Consider the following 23907-nt stretch of genomic DNA (forward strand, 5'->3'; position numbering starts at 1 on the left):
GGTTAAGTTAGGATTCAGACCTAGTGGAAAATGCAGCAGAATTCAGTAGGATATTAGTATTCTGTAAGTGTTCAAACAACATTTGAATTTAGGAATTGTCTGCATATGGCTTCAGGGTGCATTAGCTAAAATTTTGGTGCTTTAAGGGCTCACTTGGCTTCTTACTTGCAAGCATAATGGCTTTAGTGTCTTAATGAGATGCACAGCAAACTAAGGCTGCTTCTGAGCATTTCAAATATGACAGCTTAGCATGAGTTCATGTTGAGTAAAAGAGGAAAAAGGGCAAATGTCACCCTGATATTAGTAGGGAAGGAAGTTGTGCTGCTGCCTTCAGATAAGAAGTTGGATTGTTCTTAATAATGGCAATTTCTTGGGGTTTCTTGAGTCCTTCTATAAATGTAAGCTTGAAAATGACAGCTTATTTAGCAGACTTATGTCTGGGAGCATTTTAGAGGCTTTTTACAGTACAACCAAGAATTATGGCAGGTGATGCAATTTTGTTAAAGGAGATTTGATAAAATAAAAATCTTATGTTGTATTTTGGTTTTGTCTCCTCTCTCCCACCCCAGTCCCATTGCTAGCAGTTATGAGAGCAATTCCCGTGTGGCATCTCCATTGGACCCAAATGGACAATTTAATGTAGTCATTAAAGAGGAGCCAGTAGATGACTATGACTACGAGTCAAATATTTGCACACAAGGAGTAACTGTGAAACAGGAAGACACAGATGAAGAAACTGATGAATATTCCAACACTGATGATGATGATCCCGTTGTACAAAAACACCTAATGAGACGCCGTGAAACAGATGGACCTGATGGAGAATTCACATCTAGGAAGCGTATGCTAACCAGTCCTTCAGGTGTTGCCAAAGCGAAAATGTTAAAACTGGATAGTGGTAAGATGCCTGTGGTCTATTTGGAGCCTTGTACAGTCACAAAGAGCACAGTGAAGATATCTGAGCTGCCTCAGACCATGCTTTCTTCTTGCAAGAAGGATAAATCGCCTTTGAGTGCAATCCTGGATTCCTTGCCTGTGTGTTTCGAAAATCACAAAGACTCTTGCTCAGGCACAGTCACTCGGCCTGAGGAGTTAGTTATGAAGAAGGAATCTCCTGGGAGTAAAATGTCACAGAAATACTGTTCAATCAGAGAGGCCCAGTGGGCTCTATCCAAATTACCTAATTTTAATCTCAGGGGCTCAGTAAGTTGTGATTTTCCAGATAAAGAAATCTGTGGCAGAAAAAGGCCTGGCATACTGAAGAACCCTATGTCCCTCAAAGGCTCTGGTAACAATCAAAGCACCCTATCATCAGTTACAAACAAAAGAGGAAGGCCCCGGAAACTGAAAATTTCCAAGGCTGGTCGACCACCTAAAGGTATAGGGAAAAATGTAGTAGCCAACAAGAACACTTCTCTGGGGCCTGGGAATATCCTTCCAGATGTTAAACCGGACCTTGAAGATGTTGATGGTGTTCTTTTTGTGTCCTTTGCATCAAAGGTAAAACCTCATTGTTCTGGAGTAAAATTCAAAAACTTTGTAAAGCCTTTGTGCTTACAACTGAAGTTATATTTTCTTTTAAACTGAGTTTAGAGTTTTGTGACCTCTTTCCAAATCTGTTTAATTTTGACCCTGTGTTATTCGTAACATGGTGTTACTTCTTGCAGTTTAGGGAAAAGTAGAGGGATCTAGAGTTCTGTATAAAGGAATACATGCTTGTTTATGAAACAGTCTCATGTTTTCAATAATTTGGTGATATTTGATGTGGCCTGCTTTGCATCTAAGTGTTTTAAGGTATTTTAACTTACTCAAGGCTCTTCATGTATGTAGGAAGCTCTTGACATTAACACTGTTGATAGAGCTGGTGGAGAAGAGTCACAGAATCTTCAGGCTCCCCTGTTGACTACAAGTGATCCAGGTACATTTTTTTTTTTTTTTTTTTTTGTGAGTGGCTCTTTCCTGCAGTAAGAGAATTCGCAAAGACACTGAAAAATTAATAATTAGGTCAGTTTTTTTGCATGGCAAATGTTTTTTATATGTTCTCTTATTTTTTGAGTAGATTGTCAAGCAAGAATACAAGTATTGGAAAAGGAGTTGATGGAAGAGCTGAAGAACTTGAGGCATAAACAAGTAATACATCCTAGCCTTCAGGAAGGTAAGTGGTCATGTGCATACTGATAAGCCTGATTGATCATTGCACTTAGTAATACTCAGCTGATGATTTCCTACTGGTGCCAATACTGTGTGTGCCTGATACGGCTGGGACCTGGATTTTCATCTGCACACATTTTTGTTTCAAACTAGAAAATGTGGAGGTGGCAAAAGGTGACTCCTGAATCTCCAGCAGGAGAGCAGGAGTCTGCATGTTACGTGCCTCTTGCAAAAGTTGCTGAGCCTTTTGATGGTGCCTGTTTTGTAATGACCTAAACCTGGTTGAAAGCGGTTAGAGTTGGTTTTACTCCTTCATTAGAAGTAGGCATTTCTTGGTGAATAGAAGAGCTAGGGATCCAGCAGCACTTAACCAAGACTACATTTACTGTGATTTGAGTCCTTATTTGTATGAGTCCCTATTTATCCAGTTCACCAGCCATGTTAGAGGGCCAAGCAAGGTACTTGTAGTTTGTGATCTTCTGTTTATATACAATGTTATTCTGAGGTAGATGCAGGAAAAATCAAGGCTCCACAGAGTGGAACTTCATGTTCTGTCTTCTTATGATGCTGAAAGACATCAGTAATGGTAGTTCTGAGACCAGTGACAGTAATGTTGGCAGCGCAGCAGGCGATGAAATTATGATACACACGGAAACATTATTCTGCATACTCGTGAGGTTGTGACCCTGAATGTTTCAAACACATAACTGTAACACTGTAGGGACTGAGTCTCCAAATTCTGATCTCGCTCTGATATGAGCTGTTCTGGGCCTTCTCAGAGGGAGCTTCTGTGGTGAAGAACATTGGACTGTCTTGAATGGTGTATGCATGGCGTGTTATTAGAAATAGCAATGTTAAGCCATTTTAGGATTTTATTGTGGACCTCGTAGGTGTTACCTTTACCCAAAAAAAGTATAAAATTACATTTTGTTGGCAACCATATGGTACACTGGCAACTACAGCACTTAGGAGGGCTGTTTTACTCATGAGATGATCCTGCAACTGGGAACATGTACAACCCACATGCTTTTTCTTCAGCTGAAGTGTGAGGTGCCTTCTGAAGGGCTTTGAGCAGTTCACAGATACTACAAAATGGACAAGAAATGTCGAGCATTAGGCTAAGAAAAAGACATTTGAAGAATTTTGATTTTTTTGAGTGGTAATGACCATCATTTCCATCATGTTGGATGGTAATCTGCTGAGCCTGTTAAATAGTGAAATTGCAGTTCAGCAGTGATGGAGATGAACCACAGCTTCTGATTTTTAGATGGAAAAGAAGACACAGGAAAATTATTTGCAGCAAGAGCAATACTACAATAGATGCAATCTGAATGGGCTGTGAAGTGAATTACAATATGAATACTCTTGTTAGACTTCAGCTGCTGCATGTGGACAAGGAACCAGACTTTCTCCAGATTGCCTTCATCTTCCAAATAATTACAGATCTCTTGCCTTGCAGACTTTAGATCCTGGAAGGAACAGACATAGCAGTTTTGATGTTAATTCTTGGTTTTGATTCTCAACAGTGTTGTTGAGAAGTTTAAGATTCTATTTGAGATTCACTGATGAAATGTTGGAGCTGTACCTGAACCCTACAATTGCTTTTGATCTGTGAAGTTAATAACGGTGATGGAGGCTGTCTAGATTTTAGAGGCACCAGAATTGCAGGAAAGTGCTTCAGAAAGAAGGGAATCCAACTTAAGTGCGTTAAAAGGAAAGTTCCTGCTGGAGCGCTGCAATGCTATGGGATGCTTCTTTTAACTGAGCTAATTTGAATCCCTGACTATATTCTTGGAAATTGAGGGCACTGTTGTCATGTTACATATTTCAGGTTAATCATCTGCAGCTGATGGAGATCAGAAAGTTCTTATAGTTCTTCATTGCTACTGTTTGCTTACAGCAACTGAAATTTAGCAGTGCTCTGGAAGTGATAGAAATTTTGAAAAGTGATTATTCACCTGTTGTGTATGGGGATGTCTTTATTGGCATAATACTTAACTGTTACCATTTGTTCTCCTCTGGCCGCCTGCAGTCATTCCATGTTGCACTTCTTGGGCTCATCCTCTTGGGTTTTGTCTTGGGTGTTTTTTACTTCATGATCCTAAACTGAAAAAATAGATTTTGTGCATGTGTGATGTTCTTATTTTTGTGTAAGTGTAAAAAAAAGATAGACTTGTTTTTGCAGGTGGCAGAAAGGAGTGTAAAGAAAAATAAATTCTTTACCCTTTCAATTTATTTGAATAGGAAAAAAAAAGAAATGGATGGCATCTTGACCCTTGTCAGTCGACATATTTTTATACAAAACACCAGACTGACTTACTTCTTGTTTTCCCTATGTAGATATGAAAATTACATCTCACTAGACTGCCTGTGATAACAGTATCTGTTTAAATAACCATGCTTGAGATTTGTTTCATGTCAATTGTTTTTCAGGCTGCTAGTGATCTGGTCACTGTGTTTCCACTTGTGAATATAAATGTGTACAACCAGCGCAAGGTTTCTGCTGTATGTGCAAATATGACTTTGTTTCTTGAGCCTTGTCAAGCTGTACAGTCTCAGTTTCAAGATGCATACATACAAATTTATTCATTTCAAACTTGTGGGCAACAGGAGCAACATTTGAAAGTTTCTATAGCTAGTTCTCAGCTCCCAACTGTAAGCTGAATTTTATTGACAGGGGTTTCTTGAATTCAGTGTAACAATATTTCTTGAAAAGGTACAATATAAATTTTCCTAGCTTTTACTGTTCTCATCACTTCTGTATCTTTTTCTGCCATTGACAAAAATAGCTTTTATTACCAAGTAAATCTTTCAGTTTGAGTATTGGGAGTTGTTAATGAAGGAACATGTTGATGCCGCCACAAGTGCTTCAGTGCCTTTAACAACACAGATTGTTTAGTTTCTTTATAGCCATTTTTCCCCATTTCTGGACCAGATGGGTCCTGAAATCGCTGTCTAAACTCATATTTATATCATAGCAGTCAAACAAACACACACACACACACACACACACACACACACACACATATTCTTCAGAGCTAAAATGTGGTTTCTTGTCTGTTATTGCTGGTTGAAGCTGATGTATGTGTGATATATGTTCTTGCTTGAGTTTAGCTCTGTACAAAAGGGGATGTGTAAGTCCTGCTGGCAGGTTTGGTAGCTTAGAGAGATGAAATATCAGTCAGCTGGGTTGGGTTCAGAGAGTAACTCTAGCCTTCAAAGATGTCAATGGTGCTGATTTATTCAGAAAAACAGCAGAGGGTTTTATTATGAGATTTTTTACAACACTGGCACAGTGGTTAATAAATTTCTGTGAAAACTTCAGTAGCAGTCAAAAAATGATGAAAAGTAATTCAGTTTTTTTCTCGAATTCCCATTGTGTAAAATGTTCTTTAATTTATACCTGCTATAAATCCAATGTAAATAACTGTTATGGCACTAATGCTTTTTTCAAGTCTCTTAAAATGATGGGGAAGTGCCAGAAAAGCCCATGGTCACTGAACAGTTTATCTTTTAGTGAATGTCTTGATTTTCTTTTTCCTAGTATCTTGCTTCCTTGAGACATTTACTGTTACTTGTTTCTTGTAGTGGGACTGAAGTTGAATTCTGTGGACCCCACAATGAGCATTGATTTGAAATATTTGGGTGTGCAACTTCCTCTTTCCTATTCAAATTACTCTCTGTGGAGCTATCCAGGTACCAACCCCAATTCTCCAGGTGGGTGGAATATGAATTTGCTGTAATCTCAAGTGTCACCTTTTTATTATCAAGGAGAAGGAGAGAATGGCTATTTAGTTCAACTTGGTATCTAAAGAGATGAAAATGATACTAAAATGACAAAACAGGAGAACTTCTGTAGATCATTTTGTGGTTACTGGGCAAGGAGTCCTGAGTAATTGTGGTTGGATTATTTTCAGGGTTCCCGTTTTGTGATGCAGTAATAGTATCTATTTTATACTGACCTCTCAAATTGCTCAGAAAAAGATTAAGCAATCTGAATTTGGTGTTGCTCACATACCAAACAAAAAAAAGTTCTCTTTCACAGAGCTGACTATCAGAATTTTCCAGAAGAAGGCCTTGAGATGCCACATGGGGGCTACCCTATAACTTCATGATAATTATTTATTACAAAATTGTGACTGCTTGTTCTTTTCTAAATTTGCTTCGTATCCAAACAAATGCATTTCCCATACTGTGAATCATACTGTGACTGTGGTTCTCATACTGTTGGTAGGTACTGTGTTCAATAGTGAACTGGATGGACAAAGTGTAGCTTATCTTATATGCTTATCTTCTTCTACTTAACTGTTTCTCCCACTGTATTCTGATTACTTATGTCTTTCTTAATCTACTGCTTTTGGGAGCTGTCAGAGGCAGACATTGAATTTCAGATTGTTTACACTGCGGGAAAGGAAGATGCAATTCAGAAGACCTCAGTCAGCTTAGTGTCCATTGCAATTATTTCTAGCCTAAGAATATGTTAAATGGCCACACAGATCCCTGTTAGTACCTTTACATTCCATCTTAGCTCCCACAGTTGATACATAACTTGACAGAGATGTAACTGTTTGCCTTTTGTGGTTATTCACTGGTCATGCCCCTAATAGATACTCATCTGAATTTGACAGAGCAGTGAACATTAAATGAAGTTTCTGCAGGTGTTATAAAAGCCATTGGCCCAACTGAGGGGAGAGAATCAAATTACTTCTCTTGCTGAGTGAGGCTGTAGTATGAGCTCAAAACCTGCTTTTTCCATTTTAGCCCACTAATTAGTTGATTGGCCCATTAGACTTTCAGAGCCAACTGCTTTTGCTCAATGCCAAGGAGACTAAAACAGAAAATAAAGGAAGCATTTTTTGTGTGGATTGCAGATGCTTGGCCATAGAGCAGAACTCTACAGGGAATTTGACCTTCTTGTTAAGTATTCTGTTAATTAAAAAAAAACAAATAGGAAAAATTAAGTTGCTTCAAATCTTTTGATTTTGCTACTGTTCACCTGTCTCCGAAAAAGAATAAGCAGAGTTTGCTAAGACACTGATGCAATTAAACTTAGTTCATAAACTGAGGCTAACTTTCTTCTTTTCCAGATACTGGATTTTCTTTTGTTTCCAGGACAGGAAAGACAAATGATTTCACAAAAATCAAAGGCTGGCGAGGGAAACTTCATGGTGCTTCTAGAAATGAAGGTAAAAAAACATGAAAAGAGAGATCAATGTACATATTTCCAGCATGTCGCCATTTTCCTGACCTTTCACAGACCTTGCTATTTGGTATTTGTGTCTGTCTTAATGAGAGATGTATTTTTTTATATTGAGACTGTTACGATTAAAGAATTTTTAGTACTAGTTCCATAGTCAGAATGGAGATTCATGAGGGAAGAGAGAAACTTTGCTTTTACTTTATTAGACTCCCTTTATATTGACCCATGAGGTTTGTTGCAGCTTACTTTTAACCCCCTCATTCTGTTGAGAAGGTGAGCAATAAAGTGGCTTGGCAGGCACCTGAAGTCCAACCAAGGCCAAACCACCACAAATACACATGTAAGATTTCCACAAAAACAGTTGTGCAGGCTGCTGGTTGTATTTCAGAATGGATTATATTTGATGTGCCTATATTATATACTATTCTTCTGGAATATTATGTACTATTCTTGTGGAAGAAGAATGTGGAAGCATTTTTTAGAGCTGTATTTACCTATCCTACTGTGTTTGATTATTATAAAATTTAACTCCAGGAGTTAAAGTACTCTCCATTTATTTAGGTGGCAGTTCAGAAGGTTCACTGAAGAATCGCTCAGCTTTCTGTAGTGACAAGCTGGATGAGTACCTGGAAAATGAAGGGAAATTGATGGAAACAAGTATGGGATTCTCTTCTGACACTCCCACTTCTCCTGTGGTATATCAGCTTCCCACTAAGAGCACTAGCTATGTTCGAACACTCGACAGTGTTTTAAAGAAGCAGTCCACTGTAATTCCATCAACATCTTACACATTGAAGCCTGTTCCTCCATCATCTACCTCTAGGAAAGCAAAGACTCAAACCAGACAGACATCTACAAACAGTAGAGCAAAATCATCTTACAAACCTATTTTGCCTTCACCTTTTCCTCCAAAGCAGAAGCAGAACTTGTCAGTGTCAGGGGAAAAGTCTGCTAAGCCTGCTAGCAGTTTGAGTAACCAAGCAGATGGTTTTGTGCTGCCAGCTGTGGGTGAAAATACGTTTCCAAAACAGATCAGTTTGCGTCAAGCACCACAGCATCACCAAGCACCTCGTCCACCAGGTTTGTCTAAATCTCAAGTGAAGTTAATGGACTTGGAAGACTGTGCTCTCTGGGATGGGAAACCACGGACCTATATTACAGAAGAGCGAGCAGACATCTCTTTGGTAACCCTGCTTACAGCTCAGGTACATCTGTAATAGTTTCTTTCTTTTCTGTACTGGTGCTTTTCTTAATCTGACCACTTATGGATGTTGCATAGTGATGCAGAAGATAAGACTGAAGCTTCTAAGGATCATGATAAAACATGAGATTCCTTTGTGATGTGTCTTTGCAGTGAAACTTGAGGAGTGCTGAATTAGCAGTATGGGAAAAAGCTAATTGTGTTAATAGTGTATTGATACAAATTATTAATAATTTGAACTGTTTAAAATGCTCACCATTGAAATTTGAGTTAAAACAATTCTTATTCAGTAACTGCAATTCCTTGCTATTTTCATTTTGATGTTTTCAGTTGAACTAACCACAAGAAAATCCTGGTCATGTAACCCGGTTGTCCCATGATAACTTTTGCTTTTTTCACATCCTGCTTATTACCAGGATGGTTTTGCTGTCTCCAGTTGCCTCTCAAAGGACTCAAATCAAAACTCTGTTCTGTGGGGATTTTGGGGTTTTTGTGGTATACAGGACAAGTTTTTGTAGGTAAACAATGTAGCTCGAGGGGTTTTCTAAATGAACTTTGAATAGCAATTTTGCATATACTTGATTACATTTTACTAAAATATTCCTCTTACAAAAAATTGAAGTTTATGCTTCTTTAAAACTTTTTTTAGGCATCTCTTAAAAGCAAACCTATCCACAAGATAATAAGACGACGAGCACCTCCTTGCAACAATGATTTCTGCCGACTGGGTTGCATATGTGCCAGTCTGGCACTGGAGAAACGTCAGCCCACCCACTGCCGCAGGCCAGACTGCATGTTTGGGTGTACCTGCCTCAAGAGAAGGGTCTTGCTGGTGAAGGGAGGATCAAAACATAAGAAAATGATGAAAAAGGCTGTGCGTGGAAATCTTGTGCTGTTTGGAACACAAGGACAACAGCAAGAGGATGAAGATGTGGAAGAAGAGGGTGATGGGGAAGAAGACGAGATAAAGCAGAAGGATAGGAAGAAGAGAAAAAGGGTGGAATACAGTGAGTATTGGTGGAGATTACATACAGAAAACCAACAAGCTTCATGGGCATTTTTTCTTAGGATGTAGTAGTGATGCCATTTCTAAATCCAGTTTACTTAAAGGAAATAATATCTTTTTTATTTTTTTAATTCTTACTTATGTGATCAACATTTTGGGCACTGTGTAGTTACTTATTGAATCAAATAGTTGGAGTTTCGTAGTAGTTTAAACTCTTGTTCAACTCTCTAAATGTCTTTAAAAAGACTTTGATGGATATGGGATAATTGCTGCTGTCATTGTAGGTAATGTTCACTGTTACAGTGCAGTTACCTTTCCTTGTAAACAAGTCATTATCTAGAGCTGCATTTTCAGTTGCTGTTTATAGCTGGACTTCCTTGGAAGTATAGTTATTTGTGGTAATTTCAGATCTGGCCTAAGGTAGGCTCAGAAAACCAAATTGGTAGAAACTGCCTGTGAATTTACATTTTCACTTTTTTCCTAACAATATTTTTAGCAATAGCTGACACAAAATATTCTCTGGTATTCCACTGGAATAAATTAATTCTTCCATATATCTCCTGTGTAAGGTCTGGGATTTTTTTTTTTTTGGTGTTTTGTAATTTTTCAGTAGGCAGCATCAGTGGAGGTCACTTATTTTCAGTGGTTTTTCAGATCTTCTGTCACAGTAAAAGTGAGAAATGAGGATTAGTGTACATTTTTTATTTTCATTTTTTCTTCCTTGTAGACAAATCCCAGTCACTTTTGGCTAGAATTTGACGCAAGAAAAGCATCCAGAAGGATTTTGTGGCAGTTTGGATTAGTGGTTGCTGCATGGCTAGACCTCAAACTCAAACAAAAAATTCTGTTACTGTTCTGTTAGGTGGTGTTTTATTTGTAAGTAATTTTTGTTTTTTCCTTTTTTTCAGCTATCTGTGATTCAGAGCCAGAACAACCTGTTAGGAATTGTCCTTTGTGGGTGAGGGTGGAAGGTGAAGTAGATCCAGAGCCAATTTATGTCCCAACACCATCTGTTATTGAGCCAGTTAAATCTATGGTACTGCCCAGCCCAGAGGTCTGGCTTCCTAGTAAGAACAGATCTTCCAGTGGAACAAAACCAAGCAGAATGTACATTCCTAGACCCAATCCAGTGGTAAGAGAAAAAAAAATAGATGCATGTTTTTCCTTGTACTGAAAATTAAAACAAATACTGCCAAAAGCCTTTGTACTAAACAATTGTAGAAAAGTTTGAGGTGAAAGCTTAGGACTGATTGCCTGTAGGTGTGTTGATAAGCTAGGATGGATTGATTATATATAGAATTTTACTATGTCCATCTTCTGTTGAGAATTTATTATAGCAGTATGGAGATGGTGGAAGGTGATTATGATTCATTTATAGCCTCATTTAAAAATACAGTAATATATGCTATTTTTTTCAAAATTTAGTCCTGTCATGTTTGTTAAAGTTAATAGCTACATAATGTAGCCTATCTAAGTATGAATTACTTGCAAAAAATGTTGGGATACAGACACAAAGTGTTCAGTATAGTTCTGGAGTTTTTTTGGTGGTTTTTTTTTTTCTTTCTTGAGGTTTCAATGCCAGTGTTCTAAGAATCTGGCTTTGTGTCTCCCCTCACCTTAGTATCAGAGAAAACCAACAACAGCAATAGAGGAAAATCAGCTGTAGAGTGGAGTGTAGTTATATCTGAAGAACAAACATACCAGAGTAGCTATTTAATGTATACCAGATAATATTAAACAGTGCATGGCACTTACGATTTGTTGCTTCACTTAGAAGAATATCTGAATGGGTTTGAATCTCAGGGAGCTGGTGGTGGCTATGTGATGATACTGAGAAGGAATATCTAGCTTTAAACGCTAGACTTTTCTTTTGACCCTTACTATTGAAGCATTTATGTTGAAGTTTTTTAGAAAGCAGAGCTGTTTTGTGAATCTGATGTGCATCCAGAACAGAGAAAAGAGGGTTTTGTCTCCTTTTTTTTTCTTTTAGATTCGAGAGGAAGACAAGGATCCTGTCTACATGTACTTTGAAAGTTTAATGACTTGTGCAAGGGTGCGAGCCTATGAACCCAAGAGAGAGGAGAAAAAGCAGCAAAAAGACAAAAGTGATTCACAGAGTTGTAGTGTAAAGGTAAGAAGTCACACTGTAACTAGTATGTTTTATAGAATAGGCAGAAATGTTGAAAATGGTGAAGTAATATTTTCCCCAGAGACTCCTACGTGACATAAGGGCTTGATTTGCTTTTGTTGGTGGTGGGGCTGTGGAAGGTGGAGCCTAAATCACTTTACAGTGCCGGTAAACTTACTCTGTTACTGTGATACTACATTTTCTTGTCTGGGGAGATTCCTGTCTGCGACAAGTGCGTTATTATGTAAGGCTTAAATGTTCATTGTTAATAGAGCTCTTCTAAGATGAAGCCTGTAACAGTCAAAGACAGCATATTTCTGTGATTTGGGGTGACCTCGTTAATTTTGTGCTGTGATTTTTAGTGTGTAAGTAAGATGTATAGGGTGAATATTTTCTTTCTTCCAGCAGGAGCATGAACCAGAGCTTCAGTCTCCTGAGAAAGCAACCTGTGAGGTAGACAAAGACAAAGATGCATCAAGAGGTAAGAGCTGAGTCTAGAGTATAATTCCACTTCTTGGCAGTTACATGTTTTTGTGGTATTTCTTTAAAAAAAAGTAGCTACTGGTGAATGGTGAAACAGAAGTAGGTTTTCTGGGGGAGTCATTACAGTTGTTAATAAACATTTATAACATGCGTACAGCTTCCTGTTTTCTTAGCAGCTGGAGGGGCTCACATGGAGATACAGCAGACTAAATATCCAGTGCTTGCTGCTGCTCTAAGTGTAAAATGACCAGTGCTGCCAGTAGCTTGTTTAGCAATAAAGTATAAAACTGCAGACTTGTCTTCAAGACAGATGATTAGATACTTGGAAAGGAATGGAGATGAACGGCTTTGCTTTGTCTGGGTATTTTTCCTCCCACTTTTTTTCTTTACTATCACTCTGTAGTTACTGAAGAATTAAATATCTAAGTAGCACTGGGAGGATGGGATCCTCATGTTCTTTACATAGAACTGGTTGGGACAAGTTTGATGTTGAATTTGTTTAGTTCAAGTTGAAAAATTGAAGTTTTGCTGTGTTAGTGATACTGGGTTTGAGTTTCTAGCTTGTGAAGAAACAGGCTAGTCATCCATGTTCTCTTTCCGTCTGAAGCGGCCCAAATCATGCTACAAGCCTTAAATGAGACATATACTAGAGGCATTGTGTCATCCACTTATGAACCATATCTGCCTTTTTGAGCTGATCTTTTTACTGTTTAATGTATACAACAGCGCATGCTGCATTTAAGGATGGGAATGGAAAAATAATATGATTAGTTGAAAATGCTGGTGCGTTGGTAGGTGAAATTAAAATGGCCAGGACACAAGGATCAACATCCTTAGTTTTGCAAAAAAGAGCATTGTAGCTCTAATGACAACAAAAGGTCACGCTTCTGTTTACACATCTTCTACAAAAGACAGTTCTGCTAGTGGCATGTCCCCTTATGCCATTGTAGGACATGCGTGCTTTTCTGATTCAAAGAGAAAAGTGCCATCTCTTGAATAACCAGTGATGCTTTCTACCATGTTGTGTGTTTGGAGAATATTCACCCATGTATTGAAACAACCCGGCTTCGTTTAGCTTGTGATGCAATGGGATACAGCGTGACGTGGTATGGCTGCAGGGATTGAACTGTGAGAAATAATTACATTAGTTTTGCAGTGAGATTTTGCTTGTTTGTGGAGCTCTGCAAGGGAAAGTGATGCTTTGAACAGTTCTTTTACTTGTTGTTGACCTGCAGCTGAGCTGAGCTAAGGGTGGAGGTGTGGGCAGAATGAAATTGTTTGACTATCCAGGTGCTTAAAATGCCATAGTATTGCAGAAACCTATTTCAATTCTTTCTCAGAGAAAAGCTGGTGTTCTTCCCGTAGTGAGGGGGACTCTTTCTCCACCTCCTATGTTCATCACACCACTCAAGGTGAACCAGCCAAACTTATCGAGATTATCTCTGACTGCAACTTGGAGGAAGATCACAATAAGATCTTGACCATCTTATCACAGCATATCAACAGTAACGCGCCACAGTGCCTCAAAGTGGGTAGCTTCATTATTGAATTGGCTTCGGAATACAAGGCCCAGGATGAGAACCATCCTTCTGTCTGCTCCTCCAGAGTGAAAATTTCAGTGCCGTCCTACCAGGACAAGGACGACAAGCCTGAGATCCCTGTGTTGGAGACTCCTGATAGCACAGTGGCGGCATGCAATAACTCAGAGAATGTAAAGGTCACACGAGCAGACCCAGCGGACAAACTGCGGGAGAAGCTGCATGGGGGCAAAGGCTTGCCTTTTTATGCAGGGGTTTCTCCTGCAGGAAAGCTGGTTGCCTACAAATGCAATGCTAATACGAGCCCCTCGGGCTTGATTCAGGTGGGTCTCTCTGCCTTTACTGTGGAGATTAGATGCAGTTTCATCCAGTACTATCCCAGAACTCCTTGAAGGGGAGAACACTCTTTAATATGTCTTTTGCCTACCGAGACAGGAGTCCTTGGTATCTGGTGGCATTCCTCTCCATAAGCTTATCCCTTTCAAGATTTACTCATTGACAGGAAATCTGATCGGAATCCTGAAATCTGATGGTTTAAACTTGTCTTTTTGGCAATTTGGGTCTTGTTGACCCAAGTGCAGAATCTCTTTCAAGATCTTTTCAGTTCTTTGTGAAACCCCCTGAAGGTGCATTTGACACCTAATGCTTCTAAGTGAATGATTGTATGAGTCCACAGAAAGAATATTTTCTGGGGAAGTATACACTGGGACAAAACTTTAAAATGAAAATGTAAACATTAAATTGCTTTTTGCTACAACTAACTGTTAATCTTCACTAACAGCCTGAATCTTCTTTGTGGAATATATATTTTTCATCAAGAGACTTTATAATCTTAAATTCACAGGGTCTTTTCCCTGCAGTTTTATGTTGCTGACATGATGTTAAGAGTTAGTAGTAGGAACTACAGGATTAGGATGAAGATCCTTTTCTTCCATCATAGCTATTTGTGGTTTTAGTAAAGCCACTTTGAGGAAAATCATACGAATTTGAAAATCAGAGTAAAATATGTTTTCATGACACCTTGCAGTTATGACACCCTCAGAAAGAGAAGCTAGTGGAGAGAAAAAGGTGAGGAGATTTCTTATCTTCAATAAAGGTTGATCAATAAAAGCTATTGTTTATTTAGTAGTGTCTTAAATACATTTGGCTTTTAGAAGGTATTATCAAACAATGTGAAAGCAAAATGCAGCACTGCCGAAACTTCCCATTGTCCACTAGGCATAAAGCCTGACATTCAGCAAGATATTCTGGTTTTTTCTGTGCAGTCTGTTGCCACTACAGCTTGGAATTTTAAGTTGGGGAACTCATCATGCCTTAATTACAGTATCAGACAACAGTGTGGATAAGGAAAAAGCTCGTGCAGCTTTTACAAGCTCTTTAAAGTTTTGTCTCAATGTATATGTCATCAGTATTCTTTGTTTTGTGATGCTAGGTCTTAATTAGGTTTGAGAATTTTATCCAAAATTGTCCTTCAGTTAGGGAACCTTTTTTTATTCAGGACTACAGCATAAGCATGGACAGGAAAAATAGGTGCTAGCTTCATTCTTACCTAATTTCAGTGATTTCACGTGTTCCTTGGACTCTCTGGTTTTATGTGAGTCTGAGCAGCATTTAAAATCTGTATTACAAAGATAAAACAAGAGTTGTTTGAAGTTCTCCTGAGCAATGAGAAAATTAGGAATTCCCAGTCGGAATTGCAGTGATTCTTTGAAAAGGACATTTAGAAGTCCCACAGAATGAAACACTTCTCCAGAAGTGGTGAATTAGCGTTCTTTTCACAAAGTTTCCCTTTTCCCCTTTTTTCAGGTTAATGATAAAAGGTATCCTCAGGCCAAACTGCTTTTGGGACAGATGGGGGCATTACATCCTGCCAATCGGCTAGCAGCTTATATCACAGGCAGGCTGCAGCCCACAGTACTTGATATTGCAGCCCTCAGTACTGTGATCTCCAAGGTAGCACCCAGTGCTAAAACTCCTGCTTCTGGGACACCATCAGTCCAGGGGCCCACAACATCAGCTCCTAAAACTACATCTTCCACCAGCAGTACTTCAACCCCTGCTGTGACGACTCTGAAAACCCATGTCCCAGCACAGAGACAGATAGGTAGGTTGGAACTTATTACTGTGTTTTAAATTGTGTGAAGCTGAAGTACAGAGTGAGTGTACAGCGTTAATGTTGATTTCTGTGCAACAGTGCATGCTGCCTTTGGCTGCATTGCCTACCTAGGATGCCTCTGCAGTAAATAACCTCAAAGCAGAAAGTTTTATTTTGACTTCAGAGTAAGATTACAGATGTTCACTATTAGTTGTTTTATTAATGCTACTAGTACATATTTTCAAGAGGTGAGAGTGGATGGATACTCTCCAAATACAAACTGGAATTTTCGGAGTTTAGTTTCTGTAATTTTTAATTGCTTTTCATCAAACACAGTATAGCTTCAAACAAGTGAAGTACCACTAATACGTGGTTCTTCACCGATTAGATTTTCGGTTGATGTTGCACTCATAATTCTTGTGACTGCCAAAGATGTGTGAAGCAGCAGTGAAAGACAAGATGGTCCAAATCTGGATTAGTGAAACAACAGGTGTGCAGCCAGTAACCACGCCAGTCTCTAATCTCATTGGATTTCACAAGCTAAACAGGGTTGGATTTAGACAGCACTTTGAGTTTAAAAAAAAACCCAACAAAACTGGAAGATTCATGAGTTACTTGTGTATCTGAGTTGATACTGAAATGGTTACCCCAGTGTGGCAAGAGAGGAAGTTGCCCTTAACTTACATTTTGCATGACTTTAAAAAGAGAAGACTAGTACCCGTCCACATAATCCCACACATTATGTAAAGATCTGAAGCTTTGCAAGGGAAAAGGATGTTTCCTGTGTCCTGGAAAAACTTTAATTTCTGATTGATAATCTATTCTTCTTTCTGCCTAAATTTTCTTTGCCGGGTAAATGGATGTGTTGTTTTTCTTATCCTGTAATAAAACTTGTTGTTTTTGTGTGTTTATGCAGTATGAAAGAGCTGGTTGTGTTTCATTGGTGGGTGAAGTCATTGCAACATATGTGATTTAAGTTAAAAGTACCAGTTCTGGCATAATCTGGGTAAACAATACTGTATGCATAAATAACTGCAGTGTTTAAGTTGGTCTTGGTCCATAATCTCTATACTGTTGTACTCATCTGTAGGCATCTGGGGTGATGTAAATGCAGTATTCTGGTCCCTTGGAGGGTAAGGGATGAGGTAAAAGATCTTCCTAACAGTGATTCATTTCCATTGGTTCAGTTTGTTCCATCTAGTCTGCAGTTGCTCGAATGTCAGTGCAATTAGAAGCGGAAACTCTGTATCCTTCCCATCCCTTTCCCCTGTGCCTGTGTAAGATGAATACAGTAGAAGAGGGATGAAAATCAAGAAACAGTAAAAAATGAAAGATGACACAAGCTGTTACACAAAGAATTTGATGTTTAGAAAATACTTGGAGCCCATTATTTCACTTAAATGTTTGTTTTCCTGCACTGTTAGTTAGGATTGTCCCTAGTTTCACGATGAAGAACAACCCTTCAAAAGCTGATTCTTTTGTGTATCTGGGAAGAAATACAGTAAAAAGGTACAGTAGTGGAATAAGGCAGAGGTCTTTCTAACATGTAGGGCATATCCAGGACTACCATAAAGGTTTTGATTTAATTACAAGGTACATAGAAAAAGGAGGCTCAAATTCACGCTGACATTACAGTTGTAGCACCTCATGAAAGGCAAAGAGGAAATCTATTAAAATTTTGACCTGCAAGTTTTTATTTGCAGCTGCTCGACCCTCACCTGGCGGTGTGTTTGCACAGTTTGTGATAAACAAAGCAGGAGCTCTACAGCAGAAGGTTCCTGGAGCGAGCACGCGCCAGGCGGCCTCAGGGCGACAGTTGCTGAGTATCAAGCCCACACCAATCACGGTTATTGCTCCCGTGGTTCCTTCAGTGCCATCTCCAGCTCTGTGCACAGTCACTTCTGCAGTCACTGCAGCTACCGCCACTTCTCCAGTTACTGTGGAAAGTACCAGTGTAGCAGCATCTACTGTGACCACTCCTTGCCAGACAAAAGCTGGTGAACCTCCCTCCTCTCCTCCTGCAATTGCAGTTACAGCGGCTCCTGCAGCACCTGGAATCAGCACCTGTACTACTCCATCCACCTCTCCTACTGCTACTGTGAGCACAACAAAAACAACAGGGATTGTTGCAGCAGTAGCAGCTACGTCATTCCCAAAAGCTGTAGTAACACCACCAACTGTTACTTGTGCTGTTGTCACAACATCCACTTCCACAGTTGTACAGACTACAGCTGCAGCAACTACGCCTGTGGTGACCACACTGACTTCCTCTGCTGTCTCAGTTCCAGTGATACTATCAGGAGTTAATTCAAGCCCTCCAAAAAGAGGTAATGCTTAGGTGCTTTGGATTATTACTACAAACACTTGTTTTTTTTAATTCTGCTTCTTTTCACAGCTATAATACAGTCTGTGTCTGGCTTCATTTTAAATATGGACTTGCTCGCCTTGTCCCCCTTTCAAAAACAGGGTAAAAAGTCCTATTCATCACCCTAATGTCATCTCTTCAGTTGCTTTTTGTATTCCTGTATACCAGCCTGTGCTGGTAAAGAAAAAAAAAACGTAACTATCTGGTTAGTTAGTGATTACTATGAAGTGAGGTGGAAGCATCACATCATCCCTTGACCTATAGAAATATATAGCGCAGTTATGACTGCTAGAATTTCATGGTTGGCGCAGAGTACAGGAATTAGGTAGAGAATTACTGTCCTGTGTCATGGTTGAAAAATGTCAGTGGAACTACACAGAAGAAACCCAAAACTGTTTTGACGTGGTTGGTTCCATGCATTCTGTGGATAAAAAGAGAAAAACTTGCTTTTGAATAAATTTAAAAGAGATACAGTTGTTTCCAAAATATTTGCACTTGTATTTATTAAGAATAATGCTTGATTTGTAGGCAGTCTCTTAAAGTGATTTTTTTTTTTATAACTTGTTAAAATATTTCAGAAGATGCTGTTCCACAAGCTGCAAGTAAGACTCCCCCAAAGATAGCTCCTGGAACAGACAAACGTGTTGGACCTCGATTGCTGCTGATTCCGGTGCACCAGACAGCCTCTGCTCTGCGGCCACTGAACACGCAGGTGGCACAGAGGCAGAAGATGGTCCTTCAGCCCCTGAGGAGCCCTGGGGCTGTGAACCTGTTCAGACATCCCAATGGGCAGATCATCCAGCTTGTTCCCCTGCAGCAGGTTCGAACTCCGGGTGCTCAGCCCAGTGTGCAGCCAGTGATGCTCCGCAATCCAGGTACGAAGTCCAGTGCTTCTTTCATGACTGACTGGTGTGTTACTCAGAAATGAGCAAGGAGATAAATGTCTGTGTGATAAATGCTTTCACCTGCTGAAAGTAATTGAACGGAGTCTAATTTGGTTCTGTGTGATTAGTTGAAGAACATAGTGTAATTATTCAGCTGCAATGCAACTTAAACACCATGTGTATAATAGTCAGAAAGTGCAGTTAATAGCTAAGTCAACAAAATTTGGGAGCAAGTAAAAGAGCCTATGTATATGTGTGGCAGTGGAGCTATGTCCATTGTACTGTCACAACTTACAGGACTCAACCTGGTGATTTGAAAACAATTCTTGTTGGAGATTCTCTTAAAGAGAATGAGCTGTTACCCATGTTTCATTGGAGTGCTGCTCTGTTTTTGTTAGGTTTCCAGATTGGTTAGTGTGTTTACAGAAGATACTCAGATGAAATGTTATACTACAATACGAAATTGCCAGGTTTTTTCCTCCTTAAGAGTGTGAGAAGAAAAATAAGCGTGATTTTCTGCTTTTTCTCTAGTACACAGTTGAAGACAGGGTTGGAAGAGTTAGAAATTGCAGGTTGGGTATGCTGTTTTATGTATTTGTAAATTCTAACCTAAATGTACTTTAAATGCAGGTTTACTCTTCTGTTCTCCCTGTTTCAAAACACACCTCAAAGAGAGGGAGTTAGAGTGGGGCGGAAGGGACAGCAGAAGACAGCGCAGTAGATAAAACTGGGGAGGAGAGCAAACAATGCTGAGCTTTAGTTGAGGTTTGAGCATGAGGTGTAGTAAAGAATCAGTCAACAAGTTTATTTAATTTCTGTTTTGAGGCTCTTGCTGAACAAGAGAAACTAGTTGCCAGTTGGTAATATTTTTCCTCCTTGTTTATGAAGTGTTGAAATGCTGCAAAAGAGTTCATAAAGGTAAAATGTGGTAGTATAACTGTAATTTTGACATAGTTTTTCCTCTTTGGTAGTCTTTTGAAAAAAGACTACCGAAAATATTATAAAATTAAATACTATTTTTTACTTTGGGGTTTTTCAAAGAAAAAAATAATTTCCTCGTTTTCCAATAAATGTAAAATGGGAAAGTAAAATGCAAGCCTTTCAATGCTATGTCTTTTTTGATCAAAAAGCTCAATGCTTGAACCTAACTCAAGTCTGTTAGTTTTAGAATGGCCAATTCATGTGTTTTATTGTGGTATTACTTAAAAAAATTCAAGATTATAATATCTTTATGCAGGACCAACTTTTCCACTGAGAACTTGAGGTCAAACACCTGATTCCATTATGATCCTTGAGAATGGAGTCTGTTTCTAGTACAGTATCAAATACTAAAACTGGAAGGAAAAAGCTGCTTTGAGAAAGTCTCAGTTTATGTTTTGTTTTCCTCCCAGGATCTATTGTAGGAATCCGGTTACCTGCACCTTCCAAGCCTCCTGAGTCACCTGTTTCTCCCACTTCCTCTGTGTCGTCCACTTCTCCTGCTGCAAATTCAGCTGTACAAACTGCAGTACCCAAGTTATCCCCCCCATCCAACCCAGCCACTCAAGCATCTTCTCTTCTTCCTTCAGTAACAAGTTTTGTGTCGCAGGCAGGCACTCTGACTCTGAGGATCGCTTCCTCTGCTGTCAGCAATGTCACAAACCAAACAGCCTCCGAGTCTAAAATAGCCTGCAGCTCGGGTGGTCTGTCAGCCACCACCACTAATCTCATACCTTTACAGTCTGGAAGTTTTGCTTTACTTCAGCTCCCAGGACAGAAGACTGTGCCAAACTCTATTCTTCACCATTTTGCATCTCTTCAGATGAAGAAAGATTACAGGAAAATATGCAAGAAAGAGGACTCAGGTGCTGCTCAGCAGAAGGAGAATGGGAAGGCTCCATGCTCAGGTGACACAGAAGTTACAGAGTCTGATGTCACAGTGCCACATGGGAAACAAGAAGAAGATGAGTTGTCGATTAACCAGTCAAATGCTGTTGAAGCGTCAGCATCTGGCACAGTCACACCTAGTGGTGATAGAAATTCCACTGCATTAGAGATAGTGGAGAAGAACTCAAAGGTGCTAGAGAGTTCTTGTGATGACAGCTTTTCTTCTCAGCATGATGTTTCTGCAGATGTCATATCATCTGACCATTCGTACATCAGTGAGAAGCCAAATGATGAGGAAGAAAAAGGGGCTTCTGAAGAGAAAGAGGATTCTGTCAGTTCTGAAACTGTTGTGGAGGCAGTTTCAGCTAACTCTGTTTGTGGGTCGTCAGATGAGTCTTTGGTTGCTCCTCTGGATAATGCACATTCACAGAGTCTTGAGAACTGGGAGACTGCACAGTTGAGGAACCATGGGAAAGAACAAACACATGCTGAATGGGAGGAGAAACCGGTGAAAGAGGAGGAAGAAGATCCACAGACACAGATGGATGAGGACAACGGAGCAAGTTCTGGGCAGTTACATAGTCAACAAGAGCAAGATACACAGGTGAAGATCAAGGAGGAACAAAGTGAGACTGAACTGTTTGAAAACAAACAAGAATTCCAGGGTGATGCTGCACAGCCAGATATGGAAAGGAGGGTGTACAAGGGCTCTATAGAAGTGGAAAACGTAGAGAAAACAAGAAGTAGGTCTGAAATTGGTTCCGCAAAAGAACTGGATAATGCTTCAGGAGAAGAGCATAGAGTTGATATGGAGGAAGGCAAAGGAAACATAGCTAGACAGGAAGGCAGTAAAAGCAAAGAAAAAGGTGCTTGTGATTCTCTGGAAGAAATGAAAACAGGCCATGATATTCTAACACATGTTAACAGTTCTTGGAGCAAAATATCTAGCATTGTACCCCCTTTAGAAAATAGAAGTGAAGTAGATAACAAAGCTGATACATCAGAGAAAAGTGACTTCCTGACAGCACCAGAACAGAGGACACACAAAAAGGATTACATGCCCACTATTGATATAACTGCTGATGATATGGAAGAAGATGAAGAGGAAGATGAGGAAGAGGAAGAAGAGGATGAAAAAACTGATGATTCTGCTGATGAGATGCTGGATGGTGCTTCTGACTTCCCAAGTGAAGAGGAAATAGATGTTGAAAAAGTGGTAAGCATTTAGCATTTATGAAGGGATTTTTTTTCTTTTCTTTTCTTTTTAATTGACCAACTAACATGTCACAATCCGTAGATTTGAAAGAGTATGATGTTTGTATTTTGGACTTTAGTTTCTTTAAGAAGTGCAAATTGGGGTTCCAAGTGGAAATATCTTTTGTTTCTTAGTTGCATGCTTTTTTTTTAGGTAGCAGTGTAGTGGCCTTGTAGAAATTGCCTGGTTTTCAGATAACAGGAGTTCTACTGAACAATTTGTAATAGAACTGTTGCAGATTGTCTTCCTCCAGTATTTACTCAAATAATTTTGTTATTTGTAATGTGACTTAATGAACCAAAAACGTAATGGCCAATCTAGTATTTCTGTTGTTTTAAGGTGTTTCCTTCTATTTAGCTTTTGTAGCCTTGGTTAACATTTATTTCTGAAAGGAGTATTTGAATCCATTCTTGAATTCCTTTTTTAAGTTAATACATTTAAATAATATGTGAGAGCTGTCAGTCCTTATTTGATAGAAAACAAATGGCTTGAAAAGTGACAGAAAAGGGTAAAACTTTGTGGTTAGTGTAGTTAAGATACATTTAGATTTTAATGCTCATAAAATTCCCATCAAATATAACCCAAAAATTAAAATAAAGTAATCCATTGTGTAATTCCTTTACTTCTTACAAATCACTACATGACTTAAGAAACAGTGCATTGTTGCTTAAAATTATGAAGCTGTTTTATGAATTAGTCAAATGGACATATGAACTAAGAGATAGCCTTTTCTTGGAGTGAGACACAAGTGAAAAGAGGTTAAACTGGAGAAGTTGAAAAACAGACAAGTTAAAAGTAGGAGAGATAATGGTTGTGTCTTCAGATAGAATTCTTTTAGTCCTTTTGTGTTAATGTAATGCTCTTGCAGTTGAAAATCAGACTAGAGTTCTTTGTTACAAACAGGTCTAGAGGATTCCTAGAGCACCTGGGCAATAACTTCTTGGTACAAGTACTACAGGAGCCAGCTAGGAATGCTGCTTGAACTGCTGCTTGGTAACACAGAGGCTTGTGAGTGAAATGGCAAATGGCTGCTGTCTTGGCCACAGCAGCCACGAAACAATCCAGTTCAAATCTCTGGTGACAGGAGGAAAAGTGCCAGCAAGAATTCAACCCTGGATATGAGGAGAGCAGACTTCAGGCTGCTCGAGGAATGGGTTAGGAAGGTCCCTGACGTTACCCACCTAGCTGACTGGTGGAAGCCAGTTGATTCAATCTTTTGGGATTTCAGTAAAGCTTTTGATACTTTATCTCATAGGATCCTTCTAGACAAAATGTCCAGCATTCATCAGGATAAACACATCAAGTGATGAGTGAGCAGCTGGATCATGGGTCAGGTGTGAAGGGGGACAGTGAATGGGGTGACATCAGACAGGTGGCTGATCACTACTGGAGTTCCCCAGGGCTCCATCCTCAGGCCTGTGCTCCTCAGCATCTTCATAAATCATTTGGAGGCAGGACTGGAAGGGATGCTATGTAAGTTTGCCAGAGATGCAGCCTGGGAGGAGCTGTTGACTCTCAAAGGTAGAGAGGCCCTGCAGAGAGACCAACTACGTGAAGTTTAACAAGGGCAGGTGCCAGATTCTGCACCTGAAAAGGGGGAACCCTGGGTGTACAAACAGCCTGGAGAAGGAGAGGCTAGAGAGCAGTGCTGTGGAAAGGGAGCCAGGGGTCCTGGGCTGTGGCAAAGTGGGTGTGAGTCAGCCTGGAAGGCCAAGCTTGTCCTGGGGGGCATCAG

The 23907-nt window shown here is 39.5% G+C and overlaps 1 protein-coding gene across 9 annotated transcripts in view; it reads left to right on the top strand.

Annotated features, from left to right (window-relative positions):
• MGA (MAX dimerization protein MGA) overlaps positions 1–23907 on the top strand; it is a 58242-nt gene that overhangs the window by 17764 nt on the left and 16571 nt on the right. For 5 of the 9 annotated variants that reach the window (XM_030948707.1, XM_030948714.1, XM_030948709.1 and 2 more), the window contains 15 exons: positions 570–1500; positions 1831–1918; positions 2060–2155; positions 5740–5868; positions 7239–7337; positions 7913–8556; positions 9202–9559; positions 10467–10690; positions 11549–11689; positions 12092–12167; positions 13510–14030; positions 15514–15811; positions 17506–18129; positions 18746–19042; positions 20443–22133. In XM_030948707.1, coding sequence (XP_030804567.1) covers positions 570–1500; positions 1831–1918; positions 2060–2155; positions 5740–5868; positions 7239–7337; positions 7913–8556; positions 9202–9559; positions 10467–10690; positions 11549–11689; positions 12092–12167; positions 13510–14030; positions 15514–15811; positions 17506–18129; positions 18746–19042; positions 20443–22133 — 6217 coding nt within the window. The remainder of the gene's footprint in view (positions 1–569; positions 1501–1830; positions 1919–2059; positions 2156–5739; positions 5869–7238; positions 7338–7912; positions 8557–9201; positions 9560–10466; positions 10691–11548; positions 11690–12091; positions 12168–13509; positions 14031–15513; positions 15812–17505; positions 18130–18745; positions 19043–20442; positions 22134–23907) is intronic. The other 4 variants (XM_030948712.1, XM_030948711.1, XM_030948715.1 and 1 more) reach the window with 4 other exon arrangements.

Source organism: Camarhynchus parvulus, chromosome 5 (assembly GCF_901933205.1).
Source record: "Camarhynchus parvulus chromosome 5, STF_HiC, whole genome shotgun sequence".
Taxonomy (NCBI): Eukaryota; Metazoa; Chordata; class Aves; order Passeriformes; family Thraupidae; genus Camarhynchus; species Camarhynchus parvulus.